The 27,259-nt window shown below is 40.4% G+C and overlaps 1 protein-coding gene across 7 annotated transcripts in view; it reads left to right on the top strand.

Annotated features, from left to right (window-relative positions):
* The window catches only part of THSD7B (thrombospondin type 1 domain containing 7B), a 428,797-nt gene that overhangs the window by 215,721 nt on the left and 185,817 nt on the right, over positions 1-27,259 (top strand). For all 7 annotated transcript variants that reach the window (XM_083405406.1, XM_083405404.1, XM_083405403.1 and 4 more), the window contains 5 exons: positions 4,614-5,451; positions 7,871-8,122; positions 14,332-14,498; positions 23,511-23,666; positions 25,715-25,912. In XM_083405406.1, coding sequence (XP_083261532.1) covers positions 4,614-5,451; positions 7,871-8,122; positions 14,332-14,498; positions 23,511-23,666; positions 25,715-25,912 — 1,611 coding nt within the window. The remainder of the gene's footprint in view (positions 1-4,613; positions 5,452-7,870; positions 8,123-14,331; positions 14,499-23,510; positions 23,667-25,714; positions 25,913-27,259) is intronic.

Genomic DNA, 27,259 nt, shown 5'->3' with positions numbered 1-27,259 from the left:
GCAGTTCAAAAAAATGTGTGTTCCCCCATTGGGTAACCATGCAAATACAAATCCTGGAGCATAGATGCAGATTTTTGTGCAGATTCTTTCTCTTTCTTTCTTTCTTTCTTTCTTTCTTTCTAATACAAAGGACATAATAACCAAACACATGCATAAGTGATGCAGACCAGAAACTACAGTTCGCAAGATTTTGGGGGGTGGCTTTGGTGAAATCTACTTTAAAAGTAATGGTGTGTACACAGCCAGTGTGTGCAGGGTGTGTTTACTTCCCTCTTGCTACACCTCAATGCTTCTGAATATACAGAGACTACAAAGGCACCATGGCTCTCCAGTAATTTCTTCCTATGAGAAAACTGATCCTGGATGTTTCTATTACTTGAAAATGAGAGGCTGTATTTATATTGTGAAGAAACCAAGGGAAAGCATGCAGACTGGTGATTGACAGGAGTTTTTAGATTAGGGCAGGATGCTGACTTGGGAGCTGAAGGCCTATATGTCTTTGTGAATCACTTCAATGCCAGCCCATAATTATGGCTTTTTGAAGCCACTGTTTCTTTTGGTTTTTAATAAATGTAAGCACATTCTTGTTCACTCTCTGCAGCTATTTCTGGTAATGGATCATGGATTTATGGAGAAAAACTGCTCATTACAGCCTTTTAAAGGATCTAATTAATTGCTAATTACCAAGCACTATTTAGTGGGAAGATCTGGAGCTTTCTACTCTGTTTAAACTACGGAAGTGGAAATTTGGTGGCGCAATGAGGCATCATAGATTAGTTTGCTGCTGTGTTTAACAGCGAATGTCAAGAGGCACTGAGAACCCGTCAGAATAAATTCTATATGTTTGTTATAGTTTCTTTTTAAAAGATTAGGTTTTTTTGTGGGGGGGAGAAGGAATAAGTTGAACATGCGTATGCATTTTGGCTTCAGCGCTATCAGCCTGTCCATGTGTCAGGAGTTTGAGTCCATGATATGATGTCTGTCTGACGTGGACACACACAACCAGATTTTGGTTATTTTTATATTATAAATTCTTCTTTGGCGAGTCTTATTTTTATGTTCATATGGCTTTGTTTATATTGGGGTGGGGAATGATGTGTAGGAGTTGCTTCCTTTGTGATGGTGTTGTACTCCCACTGAGAGGAGAAAAGGAGAAATGTGAGAAAGTGAGCATCTGTAAGGTGACTAGACATGTGGATAGGATGACTTGTGCAGTCACAGCAACCCTTCTCTGCCAATTACTGTGGCTGCTTATATACATTGTTTACATGTGTGCTAATTATAATCACAAATCTTGCCTCTGAAACAAAAAGAGAGAGGACAAAGGACGCCTCTCAGGCAAAGCCAACCGTGAAATAAAAAAGTTAATAATAGAATAATAGAGTGGCAGAGTCGGAAGGGACCCTAAGGAGCATCTAGTCCAACCCCCTTAAATGCAGGAACATGTGGCCCTCTCATTGATTGAACCTGCAATCTTGGCATATCATCACCAAGTTCTAACCAACTGAGCTATCCATAGTATAGAACAGTTTGGCTGACTTCCACAGTCTTCAATAAGCAGAAATGCAGATTCACACACTATGTAACTGCTGTGGTACATATTCAGTAGGAGATGTTCAGTAGGGAGGTGATTAATGCCTCCTTGAAGGAGGCGGTGGAAAAACCACTCCTCAAGAAAACCTGGATTTGGAAATTTTAAATAATTACTGGCCAGTTGCCAATGTCTCCTCCTTGGGTGGGTGTCTGCAGACCAGATCAGGCTCTGTTGAAGGAAACTGATTTTCTGGATCCATTTCAGTCTGGGTTTTGGCCCGGATGTTGCTCTGTCAGGAGAGAGACAGAGCAAATGTATCCCTAATAATTCTCCTCAACCTCTCGGTGGCTTTCAATACCATTGATCATGGTATCCTTCTGGAAGGGCTGTCTGAGTTGGGAGTGGGCGGCCCCACTTTGCATTGGTTCCTGTACCACTTGGATGGTCATTTGCAGAGGGTGATGCTCTGGTTGTCAATTAGTTCCTGGGCCCAATTCAAAGTGCTATTTTTTTTTACCTGTAAAGCCTTAAAACTCTATCTCATGATGGTCTCTATCTTAAATCTATCTCATGATGGTCTGTTAGTGGTTAAACAATCCAATGCTTGGTGAATTTTGCTTCACAATGGTGGAAAGAGCTGACATTGAAGGATTAGAAAGTGAGGTCTTAATGATGCAGCAATTTTAGCTATTCATTTTATTTGTTATTCCTGTTTAAAAATTGTTTTCTTAAACCTTTCAGAAATGAGTTTTACATTGTGACTATATCATTTCTTTATAAATTTTGTTCTAATTCATTCAACACATTAAAAAAAAACTTTTTTATGTATAAATTGATATTAATTCTGCATGTGCCTCTAGGCCATTTTTACTTTTCAAATGAGTTTTTGTATATATTTCCCATTTTCCTGCTTATAATTGAAGATGCTAGAAGGTATATATGAAGAAGCTGAGAGAAAATTTGATTAATATATGTTAGCTTTTAAGAGAGGATAATTTTCTTTTTGTATGCAGAAGTACTAAATGCAACTTCTGTTCATGGTAGAATAATAAGTAAATGTACCTTTCATCACTTCTATGTTTGCCTGCATTTCTTTTATTTTTAGTGTTTAACTCACCTCAAATATCTCTAATGCTAAAAAACAGCAAATCACAATCAAAGTTGTGGGAGGCAAGGGTTTCTTACCTTCTCAATTTGATGCCATCCTGTTCTGACATACTGACAGTGGAAAACTATCTGTGTCTATTCGGAAGTAAATCCCTTTGAGTCCATTGGTGCTTACGCCCAGGCAACTCAGTATAGGATTGCATCTTGAGGTTATGCAAATTATTTCCTTCAGAATCTCTGTATATCGGATCTTTTGATCAATCTGTTATCAGAAGCATACACAGTTCAAATACTTGGACATCTAGAAAATGTGCTGTCATGATATACCTACAATGGAGACTTCAGCTGGTTTAACAAAGCCCTGAAGACCCTAGGAACTGTGTGTGTGTGTATGTGTGGCTATCACATTAATCAGACAAAATTTCCCAGCATTCTTTAAGAGAAGCCATGAGAGCTGTGGTATAGATGTTCTTTGGCTGAGGACCACTTTCCAACCAAAGTATGCACACATTCTCTGCCCGGTAGGCAGAGTTTTTCTGAAATTTTGGCATAAGTGAAATCTGAAAAGAATCTGGGCAAAACTTGAGGAAGGCTAAAGAGTTTTGATATGTGTTTTGTGGAAGACAGCCCCGTGTCCCTTGGGGAAAAGAATTTGATAGTTTGTGTCTTCTGACGTAATGTAGGCATTGGCTACTTAAATGGTTTTAATGTTTCTGTACAGCTCTTTGGCATGGGTGTTAATGCATATCTGTATCAAGGTTTATCCTCTGTTAGGGGTGGGGAGCCTTTTTCAGCTCAAGGGCCAGATAGAGAGGTCAGAAGGGGCATATTTGACCCCTAGGCCTCATATTTCCTAACCTGACCCTCCTGGGTCAAAGGAAGAGAGTCAAAGAGGTCCAAAAGCTGGGTAGTGTTTAAGAAGACAGTGCACAGATAATTTATTATGCCGGAATGTAAGAGAGTCTTCAACCATTTTCTAGATTTCTCATGGGTTTACTTCTGGGCTTTGTACGCTAACAGATGGCAGTTTTATATCTAACCTGGTGTAAATATTACCTAGGTGGGTGTATTGCATGAATATAGGTCTGCATCCAATAGAAAACTAATCCTCAGTGATGACAAAAACAAAACAATACCCCTTTTCCCTTTTGCTTTCACATTTTGTCCTGGATCCCTCTCAATTTGCGCTCATGACTATTCTGCATTTCTTCCCTCTTCCTTATTAGTAAATGTGACCAGGCCTCCATGAAAGAGCTGCCAAGAGCTAATTATTCAGCAAAGATGGATGACCTACCTACTTCAGTAGATGCACATCAGGGGGAAAGACTTGAATAAAAGCTGAGTCAAAGCCAGCAGGATTCCAGTCTAAGCTCTTAAGATACTGTAGTTTAAATGTGGGCTGAAATAAACAGATAGTGGTTTTATAGAATCATAGAGCTTGAAGGGGCCACGAGGAGCATCTAGTACAACCCCCTGCAGTGCAGGAAACTTTTGCTCAAGGTGGGGCTTGAACCTACAACCCTGAAATTAAGAGTCTCATGCTCTGCCAACTGAGCTATGTCTTAATATTTATTGCAAAACTGGTAGAAACAGGATCTATAAATTGCAAGGTTCAGACACTACCCCCACACCCCATGCTACAGGTGTTTGTGTTTAAAAATAAATAGGTATATAGGGTTTTTTAAAAGAAGTTTTTCCCACAAATTGTGAAAACCCTGTAGAAGACAGCACTGAAATGCAAGAAGCCTGGATTGGGTGTGTCTTGCTGGGCATAATTCCTTGCTTGCAGCTGTTTGTTCTGGTCTGTAGTTGCATTGTGTTTCCCCATTTTCTGTTAGTGAAGGATGGTGAATTTGAGAAATGGGGGTTTCTAAAGAGACAGAAATCATTTTACACGTCAAGCCAGTTATTCCCTTCATAGATGCAAACTTTAACAAATTTTTTAAGATTTCCTTTCCTTTCCTTTTTTTAGGTCATTGGGGACGATGTATAGGTGATTGTGGTTCGGGCGGTGTTCAGAGCCGAGTAGTCTGGTGTGTTCATTCTGAAGGGTGGACAACCCATCATTCAAATTGTGAACAAAGTGACAGACCTGAAAGCCAGAGGAGCTGTTTTAAAATATGTGACTGGCATCTTGAACTCTTTGAGTGGGAAGTTTCAGAATGGCACCTGTGTGTTCTTGTTCCTTTTGCCCTTGGTGAAGTCAGACCAAGAACTTCGGCATGTGTAACAGCCCAGCATGGATTACAACACAGAAAGGTACAATGTGTACAGAAGTTGAACAGAACAGTAGTTGCGAATGAGATATGTGAATATTTTACCCCTCAGCCACCTATGGAACAAGCTTGCCTAATACCTTGCCCACGGGATTGTGTAGTGTCTGAGTTTTCCTCCTGGTCTGTATGTGGCAGACACTGTGGAAAGAGTTTACAACACAGAACCCGTTCTGTTATTGCGCCGCCACTCTATGGTGGAGCCAAATGCCCAAATCTAACTGAATCGAGGGTTTGCGATGTTTGGATGTCTTGTCCTCATGGGGAAGAGGAATATACATACAGTCTTAAAGTTGGACCCTGGAGTAAGTGTCGGATGCCTCACCTTAAGGAAATGAATATGATTGGGAGAACTATGCTGGATTTTGGTTCCGAATCAACAGAACGAAGCTCCTTCAAACTTCAAGTGGTGGAGAATTTCCAGAGTTTTCATAGATCTAGGTCACACTACAGTTCCAAGCCTTGGGATATAGAAATTGGTTACCAAACAAGGCAGGTGAGATGTACGAGAAGTGATGGGAAGAATGCTATGCTGAGGTAAGAGATCAACTTCATTCCTAAGAGATGTATGCTTTAAAGGCTACTAAAAATACCTACTTCTTGAGTTTTGAATGTGCATTTTGCCATGTACAGTGTTTTGGTTTCATTTACATGTAGTCTCATTTAGCACTAAAGTTTCATATGTTGAAGAGACACTTTTGGTAGTGGTGTATGCATATAAACTACAATTTAAAGGAGGTTTTGTTTTGCTGATTTTCAACCAGCATTCAAGTTTTCTTCCATCAAAGGGAGCAGATAGTTATTTATTTCCAGAGCTTCCATGGTTATTGAGAGCCAGTTCAGACATATGTAAGTCATCCAAAGCATCTTTGTGGATGAAATAATTGCAGCCCAGCATAGGAGCCAACTCCAAGGGGCTGAGGGGTCTTCACTGCCTCCAATAAAATATTTGAGAGGGCCTGCCATTCATATGGTGTGCGAACATCACGTCATGTGATCGACTATACAGGGCTGGGCTTACCTACCCCCTCACCATATTTTATTCAAGTTGGCACATCTTAAACCTAGTTAATGGCTCCCACTTTCAAAGGCAATTCACAGGCGCAGAATAGCTGGAACACATGTTGTTGTACTCATACATACTTCTGGGAATCAACTGCTGCATTCAGAGATGTGCTGTGTTTGGCACTCTTCCTTTCATGCAACTGAATCTCTGGTCAGGCCAATCCATGAGAATAATTTGTAGTTTTCTGAGCTAGCAACAATATTATTCTGGTTCATTACTGTACTTCCATTATTACCATACAGGCCACATTAATCCTTCTATCATGGTGAGTGAGGTGGAGCAACACTGCTGTATTTTTGGCAGAGTATGCCTCAACAGGAAATCCTGAAGAAGAAAAAAACTGTTCTTCTGGAACAGTTAAATGTAAAATATATTAGCACTGATATTTGGCTTAAGTTGGTGATATGAAAAACATTAAAAGTTTTTGAAGTAATTGTGCTCATAAGTTTCTCAGGCTGTTCCCAGTGTTTTCTCATAATCTGTACTTCTCAATGGGTTGGTCATCGCATGTGATGTGCATGTTTTTTTTAAATGTTGCTGAACATCTTGTACAACCACTGAAATAGCCTTTTAAGGACCTGCTGTTTATTATGCTATATCTTTTAAGGGGGCATTGGTTAGGCAAAAGGTTGGTTAGAGAAAGAGTACTTGGGTTCAAAGATATAGCTTGTCTTAATCTTGTTTGCACCAGTTGCACCAGGAGTTTTGGTAGTTGACTTCAATATATATCAGTTAAACTTGAAACATGGTTCACAGATGGAAAAGAAAACTGTTAAAATAGCTTCACCAGTTTACATTTTTTAAATTGGCTAGAAGTGCTAATGACACCATTTTCCTTTACCACATTGGGAACAGGAATGTGGAAAGTTGTTTCTTTGGATCAGATATGGATGGTAGTAGTGTCATTTTTCTACTGGGGATTGGCATTCCCAGTGCAGTCCCTGGTGGAAAAAGACTCCACGTGTTCTGCCCATGCCCATCCCTGATTCTGCCTCCTTTGCGTGATCCAGGGTCAGTTTCCAGGCCTTGAAGCAATGGAATGGGAGGTAGCAGCAGTGGTGCGATTTGCTCTGCTGAGCTCAGCTGGGACCTTTCCATCCCATTTGCCTCGATACTAAGCTGCAAGCACTCAAACAGAGGCAGTCACTTTTGTGGTCACCTCTGCTGGCATGTTCATGCCACCTAGTAATAGCGCCCCTCCTGTATCCAAATAAAATACCTGAAAGATCCTATTCAGATTTTCACACGGACCAAATATCAATTAAATTAGTTTTCCATCTGCAAAGCAGAAACAACCCTTTAGTACCTTTGCAATTTTATGCTACATTTAGTGTAATTAACCTCACATTATGGGTAATTAAACACTGTGATCCTGTTTTAAAAATGTAGCATCATGAGACATTATGAAGAAAGGGGGCGTTTCAGCTTGTCTTTCATTTCATGAAATTTATGATTTAGATATTTATTTATTTATTTGGGGAATAAACACATTAGTGGAGGTGTCTTCTATATTGCATTTGCATGCAGCTTTTGCCTAGGTTGTTTAAAGTTTCCAAGCAGTGGCTTGGCTTTGCCACGCAAACAGTTGCAATTAGCGTCCCTGAAGTTGAGAGTGGAAAGGGAGTGCTAGCACCCTTGCAAGCTAGCTGTGGACTTACCTAATTTTAAAGAAACATTAATTTTAATGTTGGAGTTGTTGCTTTTTCCATGGCCCTGGAATGTCTTGGGTTTCTCTCTTCCCAATGGAGGCTTGGTAAAATGTAACTTGCAGATCTGGCTATTACGGAATGCTTCATAGCCTTCCTGCATCTGTTTAATCACAGACCAGGTATAAGAGAGAATGCTTCAGGGTTGTTGTGGTGTTGTTAACAAAATACTTTCTTATCACAGCCTTTGTGTGCAAGAAACCATCCCTTTGACCTTTCAGTCCTGTGTTATGCCTAAAGACTGTGAAACATCAGATTGGTCTTCATGGAGCTCCTGTTCAAAGACTTGTCACTCAGGGGATCTCTCACCAGGATACCGAATTAGAACTCGGAGTATAAAGCATGTTGCTGTAGGAGCCGGCCGAGAATGTCCTGAAACAGAAGAAAGGGAAGCCTGCAATGTTGGAGGAGGTGATCGTGCTCATCCATGCCCAAGGTAGATTCCATCATCATCATCATATTATATTATTTATACCCCACCCATCTGGCTGGGTTTCCCCAGCCACTCTTGGCGGCTTCCAACAAAATATTAAAATACAGTGGTCTGTTAAACATCCTTGCCTTCATTTTTCCTTTATTCAAAGGGGGTCTGAACCTCAAATACATTGGATGTTTTAGTAACTTTTGTTCATCTGGTATTGCTTGCTTGGCCTGTGGCCCAGTGAGCGCAGAGTGAGGGCATGCCTCAGTGCAGATTTGTTTGTACATCTGTGTGTATGTCTTTACATGTGCATGCATGTGCATGTGGCGATCACACAGGGTCCCCGGACGTTTCAACATCTATTGATCCCTGTGCCACCACTTTATTTCTCGCTGCCACCACCCTGGTACAATACTGAGTCCAGTCAGGGTTAAATTGGAACATAAACTTCTGTTTATTTATTGCAGTTTAACAAGCATTTGGTTTCATAAACAGTATTGGTCAATTACAATCATGGGGTGCCTATCCAGACCTATAACTTCTGCTACCTGCTCTCACTCACTAAACCACCTCTCAGTTATTTACTTGCTTTCCTAACTCCTAACTGTTCCTGACTCAGCTTGTTTCACTACACGAACTCAACCTACCCACAGACTCTATCCCAAATCTCTCCCACTTCAACCAACCACTCAACTCCCAACGAATTCCTCCCTTCGCCTCTCCCAGAGCTGTTTTTATAGTCCCTCTGACTCTACCCCCCTGGGTTCTGATTGGGAAACCTGTTCAACTATTTCACCTCCAGCACTCTCATATGTTAATGTCACAGTGCACTCTCTCTGACTCCCTCTGTGGCATCTTTTAAAGAGAACCCCATTTTACTCTCTCCATTCCCTCTGTCAGCACCGAGAGCAAGAGTGACTTGAAATACAGCCACATAAATTGCTTGTCTTCGACCATCTTAGATGGTCCTGGGTGGGACTGCCAGCCCACAGACCTAATCATCAGGTGTATGGCAGGTTAAGATGGGTTTTGGATGAAAGATGCTTTGCTGATTGGTCAGCTGATTGGCAGTGCCTGCAAAGCGTCTTGCACAGTGCTTGCCAAGAACCAACTGTTAGCTGCTTGTCAATGCTAAGAGAACACTGAGCAAGCTGTGCAGGCAAAAACAGGTCACCTGACATCATTGCTCCTGTGTTATAGGGACAGGAAGTCAACAGCTTTTGGTGAGCTGCTCTCTGCGGTCTGCCTCTTTTATTCTTATTCCCGTTCCCAGCAGCATCAGTCCTGACAGCCCTATTGGTGACACAGAAGGTGGGCAGAAGGGACAGAGGCATCAAAGGGGAGGTTGTGGCCATGTAAAATCCAGCTCCAGATTTGCAGGGTACCTGGTGTGAAGTTGACCAGGAACTTTATATTCCATGTGTACAGGAAGGTGTGTGCAGTCTTGACTCACTGCATTGCCTTCTTGTTATGACGAACTATGGTTTGTTGCTATGTCTGAAAGTGTCCCCAGGGAAATGTGAAGATTGTCAAGATGAAAGTCACGTTAGGATTTGAATGTAATTGAAGGTTTGTGTAGTAGGCTAGAAATCTAGCTACTCGTTTGCAGAAAGTGGGAAAACAGAAAGGGTTATTTAAGTGAAACCTGCTGTGCAGTTTGACATGGTTAACCAAACAAACAAACAGCAGTCACCTATAGCAGCTGGTCATGTAGCAGGGTGGTTCAGCTGCACTGTTTTCAGACAGTAATGTTAGATTTATGGGTTTAGAAGCCATGCAGATTCATGTTTACAGAATGGAAGCTGCTACAGCAGCATGCTGGGCATCTATGCTTTGCAAAGGTGTATAAGGAAGACAATGTGGTCATTTTCCAAGCTACCCACCCAAATGCAGAGAGGAGCATGCTCAAAATGATTTCTATACTGCCACCCCCACCTCACCCCACCCTGCAGTTTCTAATATGCACAACTGTGCATATACTGTCTTGTATGCAGGCAAGGGGTTGGATCCTTTGCAGACAAGTTTGTAGCTTGTCATAGAAGTCATAGAATTGACTTCTGCTCTTATCATAGATTAGTGGTTGCCATATTTCAAAAAGTGAAAATCTGGACACATTAAGTTTAGTTTTGGTTTTCTTTGGACAAAGTTGTTGGGCTTTTTTTAGTTTTGCAAGACATCTGGATTTTCCCAAACATTTCAGCAATTTCCGCCCGGACATTGTTTCACACTGCCCTATTCTGGCTATGTATGGCTACCCTATAATAGATATATTTCCTTAGGATTGGTCATATCATTGTTGAGCTTGGTGCTCGTATTTAGTTCATTTCTTTAATTTCTATCTGGTGATTTAGCTTCAAGAGTCTTCATTCTATCATAATGGCAGAAGTTTTTCTTGAGTGGTTGTAGTTTCAAGTGCCTTTTAAAAGTTTCATATACTTAGATTATTGTTGTATTGAAAAGAGCCCTGAATTTTGCTATCTGCTCCTGGCTCTTCTGAAACAGGTGGTGTAATACTTACAAAATCTTTCTGAGGGGGAAAAACAGTGCAGAGGTTGTGAGTGTGGTGTGCACTATACAATTGTGTTACTTCAAAATCAGCAGCCTGCTCATCATCCATGTATGTCTTGCTATCAGTAGAAGAGAGAGGGCACTTACATTTGTTGCTTGATTAGATCTTGTGGGGTGGGGTGAGCTCTTGTATGCTGATTTTTTACTTTTCCATCCCCAATTCATGTCAATCAGTAAGACAAAAGGGTAGATTGCATGACTGATTTTGTTCTCTGTGCACAATGCGTTGTTACGCATGACAGTCATGTGACTGAAATATACCAGCCGCCAGCTAAGGAATGAGGAAAGAGATTTGTATCTGCAGCATCTTCCTACAATTTTTATCAATAGCAGGAGACATAAAATGTGAGGCATGAACAATGGTCCAAGGTTGAAGTATTTTGTTGTGTCTGATGTGTTGTATGGGTGGCCACTTGCACATCACCCCAAAGATGAAACGCATTGCTAAAAAAGAAGGGTACAGATTTGCATAAACGTGCATATGTGTAGATACCACTTTATAAATAATTATGATAAAGAGAGATGCACTGGTGTAAGCAAGACTGTGATTAGGTGCCAAGTCTGCTGTCCAAGTGCAAACCTGCTCTCCCTTCTTATGCTATTTAGTCTTTAAAAAGAACCCAGTCAGATGAGCAGAGAATAATCATGATCATCATCAGATTTGGGCCAGACAGCACTTCAGCTAGAGGATGACTTCAGAAGACTATCCTCTGTATGACACAGTACCACTCTATATGACACTCCAACCTCCTATCTATGGTTTTTTGTCTGGTATTTTTTTTGCTTTCCGGTTGAGGGGCATGGAGAGATTAAAACAGATCTACATCAATATTCCATACTTGTGGGTTAACTAGAAAGTGCTTCTCTGCTTACTTTTGTCATATACACACAGGTCCCGCTATCCACCCACTTGTTATGTGAAAATTCAGTTAACCAAACATAAAGAATCATGCCCAGACTTCCTTCCTTGTTTGTGCTTTGCTGCTCAGCATCAGCAGTGCTATTTTTCTAGAAAAAGAGGTGTCAGAACTCACCATGAATGCCTCCCCTGCTCCCTTATAATAGCAATGGCGCCTACCTGAGTTTCAGCACATTGCAGGAGAGGGAGGGCTTTGCATTTTGCAAATCTGAAGCTTCCATGGATCCACCTTGATTCAGGTCCCACCTTGATTCATCTCCCTTTTACTGTCTCCTTCATCAGAACACTGGCAGTGGAGGAGAAGAAACATCTACAGATGTTTCCACAGCTGAAAAGAGGATGCTTCTGTGGGCATACCTTCATCTTTATTCACAAATTTCACTCTTCATACTCTTAAGGCTCCTTGAGATGTTCTCCGATGGCCCATAGGATTTCAGCCTAAACTTTGTTGTACCATTTTAATGTTTTTCTCTTTCTAGTTTAGAAGTGTGCTACACAGCCCTGATTCTGCTGTCCGTCTGTGCTTCAACAATGCTAAACATTTTCAATGGGGTTCACACCTGCAGTGACTCTTTGCTTATTTGCCTAAACACTAATTTAAATCAACACACATCTACTTAAAGCAAGAGTTGTTAGTGACTAAATGAGAGTGTGTACCTGCCCTTAGGCATTTGGTGTTATAAATCGGTTTCCATTTAGCCCTGAGAAATGTGACATTAATGTGATGGGAAACAAAACACAGTACTTTGCCTTGTTGCTGTTCAGCTAACTACTTCAGAATTGAAATTGTCTGTATGGAAGAAAAGATAAGCCACGTTAAGGAGGGGTTTTTTTTTTTAAAGTTACACCTACGAAAAGTTACACCTCCTATTCTGATTTTATGTATTGTGGGAGGACAATGTCATATTTGTCATGTAAGAAGGCTGTCTTGCAGAGATTCTGTTCCTTTGTTTGTTCTTTTCTTTTTCCTAATAATAAATTTTGTCTGTCTTCCCAACTGCACACAAAACAGTGTGTATTTAAATGAGAGAATGACAGTTCATTTAAAAAGTACTGTGAATTAGAAGTAATCAGTACTTTTGTAAGCATCTTCATGCAGTACAGAATTCTAAAGACCTTTCAAAATAGACACTGATAGTTTGGATAATTTAAGCTGATGCTGAGAAGTATAAGCATCAACTTCATTTTCCATTATTATTATTTTTGTAAATAATTTGAGTCTGGAACAATTTGCTGGAATATTTTACTTTATGAAAGACTGTCTGAAACACTGGTGCTCATAATAATTAATCAATAGTAGCACCAATAGTGTGCACCAGATTGACCCAGATCCCAAACCTATTCTGGTTGACCTGGAATTTACCTGGATTCAGTTGAAGGAATCCCAGATCACCCTGGGTCGAATTGAGTCCACCTAGTACTGCCCAGGGCTGTTAAAAGGGTGTGTGTGCATTTTACACACATATATTTATGTAGCCTGAGATTTACTGCTTAAATCTCAGACTAAGTTTGCATTGTTTTCTTCAGCTTTTAATGGTAATTTCGTTGCTTTTTAATTGCTGTGTACCTTATTACTCCCTGCCTCTTTAGCCCATTTATTGTTGGTATATTATAGTGCTTTAAATTGACTTTGTCAAGTGCCATAAAGGCCACCATAGTTAAATTATGGAATACAAATATTTTGAATAAGCAAAATGAAACCAATGGCAGCACTAGTAGTTTCTTGTTTATTGGGATATGAAGAAAGTGTGTGGAATTGAGTTGGTGCTTTTGGTTGCCTGTTGGTAGTAAGGGAACACCTAGCTATTTTAAATGAATTCAGATCTCCAGGGCCAGATGAGCTGCACCCAGGGGTACTAAAGGAGCTTGCAGGTGCAATCTCAGAGCCTATAATCTTTGAGAATTTTTGGAGAACAGGTGAGGTCCCTGAGGACTGAAAGTGGGCAAACAAAGAAGACCTAGATAACTACTGACCAGTGAGCTTGATTGACCAGTGAACATTGATACCAGGAAAGATCCTAGAACAGATAATTAAACAGTTGATCTCTGAGCACTTAAAAAAGGCTGCTGTGATTATTAAGACCCAGCATGGGTTTCTCAAGAATAAGTCATACCAGACGAATCTCATTTCTTTTTTGATAGCGTTACAAGCTTAGTGGAACCAGAGGAATGCTGTGGACGTAGTGTCTCTTGATTTCAAGGCTTTTGACAAAGTCCCCCATGTTATTCATGTTAAGTATAATTGTTTAATTCACACTGAAATGGAGCATGCCTGAATGTGTATCCTAATATCATGAAACTGTTTTGGGTGGTAGTGAAGACTGCGGAGGGGAGAACAAATGGACAAATATTGTCCCTCATCTATTAATGACAGCAACCACTGGATCAAAAGCCCCTTTCTTGAGCACAAAGGCAGCAGCTGGATTCTATTCAGTCCTTTAAAGTGTTTTTTTCAGGCTTCAGAGTTATTTTTAAAAAGAAAGAAAAATGTATAGCTTTTCTTATTTACAGATAAACTGTAAGTATTGTGGGAATTTTATTCCCTTAGCAATTTTTCTGGCAGTTGCGTTTTGATTTGGGGAATACCGAGACGTGCAGAGGAATCCAAAGTAAGTCCTTTTGTGTTTGATGGGATTTATTCCCAACAAGTGTCTTTAGGATTGCAGCCTCAATAATTTGTTAGCTACTTATAACAAACACGTTTTTACATGAATTAATATTTGTGATTTTCTGCAAGATATTCATGGAGAACATCTGAATGGAAAGGATGTGACGTCACTCTCCTCCTAGAACAGCAGGACCCCCGACACCATAAGCACTCAGCCCTTTGTGGAGGTGGGGTACAGGTCCGGGAAGTATACTGTGCCCAGATCACACTGGAGGAAACACACAAGTTAAAGGAAGGTATGCTAGAAATTACTTGTATTACCTATAAATAAATAATTGGTACGAAATGATGAAAAGAAGGTTGAGGTTGTACTGCAGTGATATAGAGTTCCGGATTCCACAATTAGAAGCGTAGAGCCTTGGAGGTAGCATTATTTGTTTGCACATTTATGCCAGGGGTTTCCAAGGTGGTGCACATGGACACACATGCGCCTGCAGGAGCTGTCCATGGTGCCCAGGGGGTCTCCTCCCCTTGCTGAAATTAGGCTTGAAAGAGGCATTCTCTTATTGCCAATAGAATTGTGTGTGTGTGTGTGTGTGTGTGTGATGCTTGCAACTATTTTCTGTTCTGCAAATGTGCTCATGGACCAAATAGGTTGACAACCCCTGATCTATGCTGTCGATTCTAAAGGATCCAGAATGGATAACGATTTGGCTGTCCCTTTCATGCACAAATGAGAAGCTAATGGTGTACTCAAAGGCTTTACCATTCACTGCAGTGGAAGAATCAGACTAGAATATGGGGAAGCCCATAAGCATTTCTGGTGAAGTTCCAATTTATAAAGATGCGTATACCCTGGTTTTCATAACAGATAGATAGATAAATTGTAAAGGGAAAATTGGAGACCCCACTTTCAAACAGTTGTCACAATAGACAATTGTCAGAAAGGTTTGTTTCTCCTATCCCCCTTTCCTTTTCCTTTCTCTCTCTGCAGTAGGTCCAAGAATCAAATAATTTTCTATATTCAGAAGAAAAGCAAGTGGATAGACAGATGCCTGATGAATAATTTATCTTTGTCTATTTTCTTCACTATGCCTACTGCTCCTGCAAAATATGGCTTTGTACAGAGATGTAAGATAGCAAGAGCGTGGCATCACAGCTGAGGACTGACTTGTTTACAAAGGCAAAGCAAGTCTATCTTAGGGCAGATGGTTTGCCCTCATCATCCCTCTTGAGCAGTCCACCTGCTGCAAGCTGATTATCTATGCCGTCAGTTTGAAGGAGGATATCTATTCTGTCACTATGTAGAAGGATTTGTTTTTGTCACCTGTTTGAGCCTCCCACAAATACAGCAGATCATTTGCAAGAGGAATCTTCATTAAGTGATGCTACTTTTTCTGTAACATCAGTTGCTTTCTACGGCTTTTGGGGTTGTCTGGGTTGCCCTTGCCTCAATTTCTTTTCTACACATAGCTGCCCTTGTGACACATTCTTTGTTTTCCCTAAATTTTCAGAAACTTACTACCCACCTGAAAGTAAGGGGGGGATGGATTGACACAAAGAAACTAGGAAAACCAGGTTTATTTGCTTTATCAAAGGCGTAAAGTAAGGCTTTGGTATGTTCTAGTTTTAAGCTATTAAAAGTGTTCCAAAACAGCCAGCTTCTGGAATGCTGGAAATTAATTATGAAACCCTGGCGTATTGGCATTGGTTAATTTCCATGCATTTATCTGGGTAAATAACTTTAATCAAATGTTTATTGTGTTTTAAACTGGAAATACTGGAGAGCTGTTTCACTTAAGTGTCCTGCAACAGTAAAGACTAGTTCACCCATCCACTTCATTATATTAAAATTACAGGCATACAAGAGTAGTCCGGTAGTTAAGGCAAGCAGGAAAAACAACTTTCCACCATTACAAGACTCAAGATTCTAAAGGTTTATAAAAATGGCAGCGGTTGAGCTATTTGAAGCTTGAAGCTTGGCGTACACGATCTTCTTGATTAATTCTATGAGTGTGCCATATAGCCAACCAATCTAAAAAGATGCCACAGGTACAACAAATTTAAAAGTGCTAAAAATTGACACTTTCCTTCACACACACACACACACACACACACTCCCAAGAAAGCATATCATATACTGTATTTCTTTCCAATTTTTGTAACGTACTTTGTTCGGGTGTATTGTGGAGCGCAATCCTGCATTGCTTTGGCAAAGTCATGAGTAAGAGTTCAAAAGTTAATAGAGTTTTCCTGGCTCATGGAAGTCTGTGGAGAACAAAGAACTGGCAGATAGTGCAGAGCGCGGCCAGATTGAAAAATAAAGCCCAAGGTCCTACCAGTGCTGAAGTACCTGTAGAGGGAACCACATATGGAATTCTCTGTGTAAAACCTATTGCTTTAATTAAGGAATACAAAAGGTGCTCACTAAGCTTTTTGGAGTCACAGAAACCTGTGCAAGTATATCTAACCCTGCCCAACAGACACGACAGCCCTCCATGATATAGCCTTAACTCTGATTTTAACTCTGACCTGTCTGTTCTGTTGATCAATTTATATAGAAAATAATACATTGGCATATATTAGCTGTATGAATACTTGAATACAGTAATAGAACAAAACCGACCTTCAGCAGCGTGTGGGGTGGGGCATAATGCAAGCACTTGATTCTCATTTGCACTGTTGTAGTCTTATCTCCATTAGGGCAGTCTCACTGGTTGTATTTTCCAAAGGCAGAACTATTCATTTGAGTGCTTTTCATACCTGGATATAAGTTAAGACCTAATGTGTGATCCAGGTAACTCGCTGAGTACAAAGAATGTACAGAAAGTTTCTAAAATTTAGTTCATTTAGAAGGCAAATTGTCACCAGCTGTGTAAACCCTTTTGAATTCTACTGATTCTGGTGAGAGAGGCTTAAATGTTTATTTAATTATCCAATTTAAAGTTGTAGGCTTTGGGTTTAATTTGCCTGGATCAAATATAAGTTTAGTGTCTAGGAGTGACACTCAGATTAGAACTGTAATGTCTACATTGGACTTTCAGTGGTTTCAGATGTGGGTTCCACTGCTGACATCTACTAGAGACCCACCTTTAATTTTGAACTAAATGGCTCCCTGTGTTTCCTTTGTATATTTCTCTTTTTCATATTCTCTCTCTCTCTCTCTCCAAAATGTAAGAAGCAGAAGAAAACAGTGATCACGTAACTGCTACAAGCCACTGTAGGCTAAAATGTGACCCAAGTCCACTGCATTAATCAGCCAAGTGCCCTTGAAGTAACTTTCCAGCTGTGTGACAGCAGCTCTTTCATGAATTTATCACATGGGACTGGGGCTATGCCTCACAGCTGCAACCATGCCAGCAGAGCTGGTTTCATGAGAGTCAAATGTATGATATTGATTCTGTGAGAAAGACCCACATGACTGGACCCTGCACATGTGGATGTGTGATTCAGATACAGCCCATAGTCACATGGGATTGATTCAAAAAACAGCAGCTTTCACACAGCTGGAGGTATATCTAAAGGGCACTTCAAGAAACCTTAAGATGGTGATACAGTAAATAAGATTTTAGACCTTTGTTTGCTCAGAGAGAGGGAGCAGGCCTGTCACAGGATAACATACAGTGTATTGATCCCCCTCCCCCGCCACCCAAAGGAAATGGTTAGTACAAAATAAATATTTCTCATGAATGACCTAATTTACTTGATAAAGGACATACCTTCACAGCAGGGAATAAATATATTCTAACCTGGTGGTGTGAAATTTACATTGTTGGGATGTTCATATATTGATCTGTAGGTTCTCCACCAAACATTTCTGTGAGTCAAATTGGTAAGACCAAAGCCACATAATGGGATGATAAATATGTAACAGCTGACTTCTTTGTTGGAGACCCTTTGAAACAAGACAGAAAAGGATTCTTCTCAGATCTTTGGGGTGTACAGCTGCAATGCTTCACATTCAGAAATAGAAGGGTTTAAATTCATGAAAGGATGAAAAATATTGGTAGTCACACAAGTGGAACATTTCTGGTTTTCAAACGTTATGGATCTTCTTAAAGTAGAAGGAACAAGCCCCCCACCCCCCAAAAAAGCACCACTCTGAATAAGCATGTTTTTAGAGCAAATAACCATCTTCATTTTGCAGCATTTTCTGACTTTCCTTCTGTAGTCTTTTGTTTCTGGTTCTATCACAAACGCAATATTTTTCTGTGGCTCATTGCTGGCTCCCATGTGGCTTCTTCTAGCAGTTCTAGAGCCTTCCTTGCTTTACCCTTTGGGACTGGCAAGTCTTTTAGAGCTATAATGAGAAACAAGCCAAAAGCACCTTTACCTACAATGAATACCCTATGCCAGTGATGGCCAAACTTGGCTCTCCAGCTGTTTTGGGACTACAGTTCCCATCATCCCTGACCACTGGTCCTGTTAGCTTGGGATGATGGGAGTTGTAGTCCCAAAACAGCTGGAGGGCCAAGTTTGGCCATCACTGCCCTATGCAATAATGGTAACATTTGCAGTAGTTGGTGCTCAGCTTTGTACAAACCCTACTGTGGCACTGCCCACTCATTGCATCATTTTTCTTTTGCAAACCTCCCATCGCAACTTAATTGGGCCAAGGTTGCAAGTTTTTCAACCACACAGAGAAATAAAGAGACAAGATGGAAAAGGTTGGGTGAACTTGGCCATGTTTATTTAAACATTTACACCTCTGCATTGTGGTCAATTCCCAGGCCCCTCCATTCTCTGAGCAGCCAACTGCAGCTGCTTCCGACACAGCATTTCAGGCTCCCACAAATTGGTAGTTAGGATATATTCATTACTGTAACCATAGAAGTATCTTCATGCATGGTTCCAATCAGTGGGTCTTGGAGATACCATATCTTTCATGATCAGACTCCAGTGGTATTTTCCAAGCTTATTTTCCTGAATGCACTTGCTCTATTGATTGAGATTAGATTGTAAGGAATTTTTTTTTTCCATTTACAAACTTGGTGAATGGTCCAAAGGGATGCTAATTTGTCTTATCTTCTTGGAAGATCAATGCCACTGCCTTGCTAAAGGTGAATAAATATTGCAATCTTGCATCTGTAATTGGGACCATCATTTGTTTTAAATGATCAGTTCATTTATACTAGTTAAGCCAAACATGATTTGCCAGCTCTTTACTAATTTGTGCCTGTTGTCTGAGAGACAATATTTCATATTATAACTCGAGATCCATCATTTTCCCCCAGCCAGTTTATAACAGTGCTGAAAGGACACAATAATGTGATTCACAAGTAGGTATATTGATGGCTAAAGGACATTAGCGTAAGTGGTTTGTAGACTGTAACCTATGCAAAAAGAGATTTAAAAATAATAATAAATAGACACTATTCCTATATTGAACTCAAGTAACAATTCCATAGGCTTCTGCTGGATATTAGGCTTAACTTTTGGTGGATATCAAGATGCATTGCCCTCAGAGTTTAACATTGGCTGTAGGGAAGTCAAATCCAATAGCCATCTTGAAGGACAATCTGTCCTGAAGTTCCCATTTTCTTACATCCATTCAAATTTATTTGTAGGTGTTTGGAAAGCTCTCCAACCTAGCTCTGAATTCTTCAAAATGCTTGTTTTCTTCTCAGTCTGTAGGGAGCATAAAGTTAAAGATCCATGAGAAAATATAATCCACTTCCTAAGAGAGTGACAAATGGCTGTGAGAGAACTTAATTATGGCCAGTAAAGAATGCATCCATTTGTGCATGGCCTGTAATTGCTTAATGTTGTTGTCTCCATTGACATGCGAGTGTGAAGATGTAAGTAGTTAAAGCCTACTGACCCAGGATGGCAGTTCAGTTAATTTTACTAAGTAGCTGCTTTTTGTAAAACCTGGTGTTCAGTATTGTTGAGTTCATCCCTCTTGTATCAAGCATTCAAGTGCAAGCCTACAGAAAACCAGCTCTTTTTTCCTAATTGAATTTATCATCTTAGGTAGAGTGCTGTAGAATTTTCAATCACAACACTGGTATTGTGGGGTAAAGTAAATGTAACAAATGGATGGATTGAATATAAAAGCGACAATGTGTAATGTTCTGAGAGGCATGACAGATTGCATTTAACAGCAGTGTTCTGTTTATTAAAGTAAAAACGATTTAAAAAACAACTGAGCTTAGGAATAGCTGGTAATTAACTCAGGTGACCTGAAGGAAAGAAAGCTTATTGGATTGGATACAGATCTGCTCTTCCATGAGTGAAAAAGCTCTTTTCATATCACTCCCTGTCTGGACCAGGGTGGTGATTAATGTCTCCTTGTGAGTGAGGGGTCCTGCATGTTTGAAGAAGCTCGTGGTAAAACTACTCCACAAAAAACCCTCCCTAGATTTGGAAGATCTAAGTAACTACCAGCCAGCTGCTAATCTCTCCTCCTTGGGCAAAGTTCTTAAGCGGGTGGTTGCAGATCAGATCCATGCACTCCTGGAAGAAACTCCATCCTTATAATATTTAGATATTCCCATATATAGAGATGAGCACCAAAGACTAGGAAATAATAATAGGATTTTGATAGCAAGCTTATGGTTGTGTTTGCAGACTCTTAAATGCCTGCTCATCAGAGAATCTGAGAGGTATTAAGACCATGTGCAAAAGGAATGTTAGTTCTTGTTCATTAATTGGTTGAGCAATTAATGTCTATATTTGAAGAAGGACAGATAATGAGGAACGGATACATTGAGACTGACCCATTTGGAATGCTTAAAGTGTTGTGTTTCAGTCATGCCCCTGAATCAGAGGTTTTATGTGTTCTCTGTGCCCAGGTTGCTCACTGAGACCAGTCCCTTCATTCACTTAAACAAACAAACAAACAAACAAACAAACAAACAAACAAACCCCAAAACCAGACCGCTTCTCTTGAACTGAAGAAATGTTTGCAGACAGTTGAATTCTATGAGCATATTGAAACTCCTGTTCCTCCAAAGATTACTGTGAGGTTTAGTGGTAGTCATCCCACATAACTGGTCCCAGACACAATATGAGTTTTTTTGTTGTGGCCTTTTGGGGAAGTGAAGAACCCCTTACTGTAGTGTTTCTTTCTGTTCTGTAGCTTCCCGGTGTCCACGCAAGGCTGCACTCATCCCGGGACAGTGTATTTTTCAGCAAGTGGTTGGAATTGATAATGGTTGAAAACTTCAAGCCAGAAACAAATATGATCTGGCTCATACTTGCATCTCATACTAAGAACATTTCTCCAGTATTATTACAATAAAATTTTATTACTCATCTGTTGCATTTCATTCTTTTTTTTCATTTTGATTTCATTTCTGCAAATTTTTTTCAAAAGGTGAAGTGTTCACCTACTTTTCTTACTCCAATAACTTGCATTATTTATTATAGTGTGTGGTCTATATTGCCGGTGTGCTCCAAAATAAATGGATTGCTGCCAAAAGGCATTGGAAAACAGTGTCAAAACAAGTGACATGGCTTCAACAACATGGCTAGTATTGCTTTCTTATAGATGAAACAGAATCCGTTTTTGATGACAAAATGCAGTAAGCCTGATTTGCTGGCTTGTATGCCGGTGTATTACCAGAATGAGAAATTATTTTGCAAAGCCTAATGCTGAAGGGCATATTAAGAAATGCATGAGACTCTTTGAAAGGGAATAGCTTGATGCTTAAAACTCACTAATATTTATCTTGCACTTTCTGCCAGTTGACTTTTAGAACCTGTAGAAAAGTGCTATTTGCTTTAGAAGCAAGGTGAATTGGATTTCTGCCATCTTGGTGTAGTCCCTAAATGAATATGTCAAAGGCAATATTGTCTCTAAAATAATAATAATAATTCCGAAAGCAGTCTTTTCATCTAAGCAGAACTTTTCATTAGTTTTTTGAATTAAATTTGGGTAATTACCATTTGATTATGAAGTAATATCCTGCAAGTGCCTGAGGAACAAGATATTTATGGTGGGGGGGGGGGAAGCGATTCCTGTGAGTTTTTAAAACTCCTGTTAATTCTTGTCATTTCTGCATTTCATCTTTCCCCATATAATTCTATGCAATGGAATTCTCAGCACATAAAAATGTAGAATAAAAAATATTACAAACCCAATTTACCCTAACACGGTAAATAAAAACTAATATTGAAATTGGCTGATAAATACCAGGGAAAAAATTACATACATTTATAGCAATGTGTAACTTTTTTCAGAAGAACTGAACTATTGTGCTTTGACACAGCTCTATCTTTTCACATGCATGGAAGTCAGATTTTGATTTCTTTGGAAACCAGATTTCATATTGAATTATAGGTTTCATTATGTTCCCAATTGGAAGGGAGCCCCAGGGTCATCTAGTCCAACCCCTGCAATGCAGGAATCTCAGCATGTGGCCCATTATACAATTTGAAACCATACTGGAGACTGCTGGAAGGCAAATTAGCTTATTTCTACTAATTTCCTCTGAAATGGTGCTCCTGTGGGTTGGGGAATGCTGCATAGTGGACTGCAGTAGGTAGAGAAATTTGGCAAAAAAATCAAGTCTCTCATGCAATCAGAAGTGTTTTCCATATTGTGCAATAACTGGATGCAAAGTTTAGAAATTAATTGCATTCATTTCTACCAATATCTTTTTGTATCTCAATGTTTGTGAAAAAGTATTTAAAGTAATTAGGGCATTTCAGACTATGTGAGTGCCTTGTTTTAGGTTCTGTCCATTTTGATTCTCTCCATCAGTCACTGAGGCTCTTTTTTAAAAAAACAACAAACAATCTCACTCCACATCATATTTCCTTATCAAGCTCTTTACTCTTGGGACTCAGCTAGACTGGTAAAGAAAAAGTGATTATACACATTGTATGTGTGATATAACATTGTGCCACCAGATGACAACGTGGAGTCCCGCTTTTTTCTACCCGTTTTCCCTCTTTAAATTTACAACACTTTAAACTTAAACGCTTCTTTGATGTGTCTAGATCCAGCCTAATAATGTCACACAAGTAAGGAGAATGAGCTTCTGCTTTAGAGATTACATATGTAGTAAGGACTTCTAAATGCACTCTCCACCCTGCCCCCAGATTAGACAGAGTTCTCTGTGATGCTTTTAAAAAAGTAAAGAAAACTATATCCGTTTTAAACAAATTGTTCTTAGCTGCAGTGCTGAATTGCATCAGGGACACTAATTATTGTGCTGATTACACTGTTGTTAGCTTGGATTCTGAAATAATTTTGATGGTTGCTTGAGAATATATTTGTTCTGCATTGCAAAACACTCCACGATTTGAAGGAATAATCTCTGTGTTTTTTGCTCCCTCTTGTTTTCTTTTTCTTCCTTAAGTGGCTAGACCTGTTGAAAAAAAGCTGTGTCTCGCTCCTGCTCCCCCGGCTTCCCAACTGTGCAATATCCCATGCCCTCCTGAATGCCTGGTTTCTTCCTGGTTGGGATGGGGGCCTTGCATTCATGAAAACTGCCAAGATAATCAAGGGAAAAAAGGTGAGTTCTGAACTACTTTCTGACAGCTTTTTGTAGGAGTGGGGCCTTGCTACATTACAAAACTGGATGAATCTAATGTATAAAAGCTGACTTTATATTTATAATTAATCATATTTAGTGTGTTTTGTGGGGTGGGGACTGCTAGTTTCTCCACAGCTTATTGATACCAATGGACATCACAGCCCGAAATGTGTAACCTGATTTTTTTTTTACTATGTAAATAATTTTATAACTATTTGGGTCATTATATTAAAACGTAAAACTGCATAAGGCAAAGGTTTGTAATTCAGTGGCATAGCACACTGGGAAAATACATTGTTAAATACCTGTTTTGTCTTCTATTGGCAGGGTTTTGTTTTTTTAAAATCTTTTTGTAAACTGCTTGCAGGTTCTATTCACAACAAAGCAGTATATAAACTCTGTTAAATGAGTAAATACATAAATTAACAGACCCATGGCATCTCCAGGCAAGTTTGAGAACATCCCCTGTCTGAAACCCTGGAGAGGCTACTGATTGGTGGCATAGACAATACTGTACTAGATGAATAAATGAACACAGTGCATAGTTAAACTATGCTACTTGCTCCAATGAGAGTCAGTGGTGGCCACCAATTGGATGGCTTTAAAAGAGAATTCGACCCATTCATGGAGGATAAGGCTGCTCAGTGGTTGCTCACCATAATGGCTATGCTTTACTTCCATTGTTGGAGACAGTATGCTTCTGAAAACCAGTTACTGGAAACAGCAAGAGATGCGAGCGCCATTGCACTCGGATCTTGCTTGTAGGCTTCCCACAGGATGCTGGGTCAGATAGGCCACTGACCTGATCCAACAGGCTTTAATTGCTGGCATCCATCTGTCTTGAGAGACAATGGAATGCACCTCCAGGGGTGAAGTCAAGCTGCTGTGTTGGCAGCACTGAAGAGGCCTCCCTGAGGTGTAAGCCCAGGCAGTTGTGTTTGGAGGTCCTGGGCTGTCCAGATGCTGATGCAGTTCAAAAGGAAAGCAGAGCAATATGTTTGGCCGGATATGAAGACTGCGGAATATCAGCTCCTCATTGCTTCATAATGCAGAATAATTAATTATTTCCACGGGCAAGCTTTTAGGTCTCCTTAGAACCTGAGCTAAAGCTCATGTAGGGGCCACAGAACTACATATGCTCTCTTCCACTTAATGGACTCGTCTTTCCCTCTTCACTGCTGACCTCCATGTGTTGAGTGTGAAGGTCTGAATGTTTTTGTTTTTGGTTTTTTTTAATCTATGGTCAGCTGAACGTATTCAAAAGTCTGTCTGCAGAACCCAGATCGCACAGGGTTCCTGGTTCAGAAAGACTACAGTGGTACCTCGGGTTATATACGCTTCAGGTTACATACGCTTCAGGTTACAGACTCCGCTAACCCAGAAATAGTACCTCGGGTTAAGAACTTTGCTTCAGGATGAGAACAGAAATCGTGCTCTGGCAGCGCGGCGGTAGCTGGAGGCCCCATTAGCTAAAGTGGTGCTTCAGGTTAAGAATAGTTTCAGGTTAAGAACGGACCTCCGGAATGAATTAAGTACTTAACCCAAGGTACCACTGTACCACTGAATAGACTTTCACACCCAGCATGAAGTTCAGAAGTGAAACTAGCAGGGAATTGGCATTGGGTGGGGTGACACCGGCACACAGGGAGTGGTAGGTAGTGGATCCACTCCCCCCCTTCCAAATTTGCTGAATACATGGGAGCTCATGTTCCTATACCTTAAACTGTTTTAGGATCAGAAATTGTGACAGGAATCGGAGCATGTGAGGGATGGAGGGTGTGCGTGAGCCTTGTAATCCCAAAGCTCGTTCCTGTAATCCCAAAGCATGGGCATTATGCAGCATTCATGATGCAGCTTGGCACATGTTGAAAACCACAACAACACAACTACAAATAATACTTTTAAAGGGGTATTTGTTCTTTCTTTGGACAGACTGTAATTTGGAAGTTATGCAATCACTTTATGTAACTTCTTTCATTCCTTATCAGCTGAAACCTAGCTATCACTTTTGTCCATCCTCCCCTTAGGTTTCAAAATGAGGCAAAGACACATCATTGTGGAACCCACGGGCACTTCTGGCAATTGCCCACACTTGATAGAATCTATTCCATGTGAAAACCCAGTTTGTTACAAGTGGATCATTTCAGAAGGCATCTGTTTACCTTATAACGGAATATGTGGACAAGGGAATCGTGTGCAGCATGCTGTATGCAAGAACTACAAGGGTATGTGGTACAAACTGCACTTTATTTAAATATATTTTGCATATTCCAAGAGATTTCAGAACTGCGCATTAAGCAAAATTCCATGATGCAAGGCTTCCTGTTTTATAATAAGATATGAATTTCCCCAGAGCTTATGGCTTTATCATACTCTGGCTTTAGGTCTCAAATGAGATCTGTGATCTTAAAATAAATACTTCATGCTTCCAGTCACTTTCTATAACACGGTATCCTACCCTGAAAGCATGTCAAGGGGGCAGGGAGGCAGTGCACACTAGCTCTACCCCCAGTGTCATGGTTCCATCAACTACAGCTTCAAACGTTCTTCACACGCTCAGTAGGAGGTCTGAATGGAGATCCTTCCTATCTCTGGTTCATTGTGCTTAGAATTCTCCCTGCATTCAAGAACTCTTGTTACAGGGAACCTCTTAAACATGTTCCTTAAAATGCATTTAAGAAATGTGGTGGTGGAAGAAGAAGTAGGGATGACGCATGTCAGAGACAATAGGTGTGGAATAACTGCATATGGCTCTGCATCCCCGACATGATTTATGTGTCCCATATGTTGCATTGAATGTCTGAATAGGGCTTGTAGAAAATCTTATGAAACCGTGTCATATTCCCCACAGTGTCTGTCAGCCTGTTGCCTAGCTTGCAACAGGTGGCCACAGAGTCTGAATTCAGCACAGGCAGAGCACTTGTCCTGTAGACCAGAGGCAGGATGCATGCTTGCAAATCAGATACTTGATTAGGCAAAGAGAAACTTAGGGCCAAAGATGAGCATGGTGGGTATGTAGTTTGGATATCATTTTGAAAAGATGAGGTGGGGGGAAATGAAGCAGGGCTGGTATGAGTTGAGATGAGGCAAGGGTGGAGACAGTCTGTGTTGTTACTTGACGCAGTGCGTTGTCGGATTAACCTAGAAGAGAGGGCCTGGTGACTCTCCCATCAGCTTGGGAGGTCAAATGAGCATCTTTAGGCTATGTGGTCAGCTCATAGTTCTGCAGTCCAGAAAATGACTAATAGTTAGGTCTGAGAGTGAGACTCTTGAGGGTGCACCTAAAGAAGGGGATTGTTTTCCTGACTGAACAGGGATGGAACTTGTGGCCCTTCAGATGTTTTTGCACTCCCAAGTCTCTTTAGGCCCAACCAGCATGGCCAATGATCAGGGATGATGGGAACATCATCTGATGAGCCATAGGTTCCAATCTCCTGTCCTACAAAGTGGAGTGGTCCCTCTTCCCTACTGAAAACATACCTGTTCATCAGAGTAAATGGCTGCACAACACTTAGGCTCCTTGACACCAAATAGGAGGCATGTTCCTTCACCTTGCATGCCCAGCTTAATAC

The sequence above is a fragment of the Podarcis tiliguerta genome, assembly GCF_965153285.1.
Source record: "Podarcis tiliguerta genome assembly, chromosome: 1".
Classification (NCBI taxonomy): domain Eukaryota; kingdom Metazoa; phylum Chordata; class Lepidosauria; order Squamata; family Lacertidae; genus Podarcis; species Podarcis tiliguerta.
The sequence above is the reverse complement of the archived record's forward strand: the minus strand, read 5'-3'. Positions and strand labels throughout refer to the sequence as shown.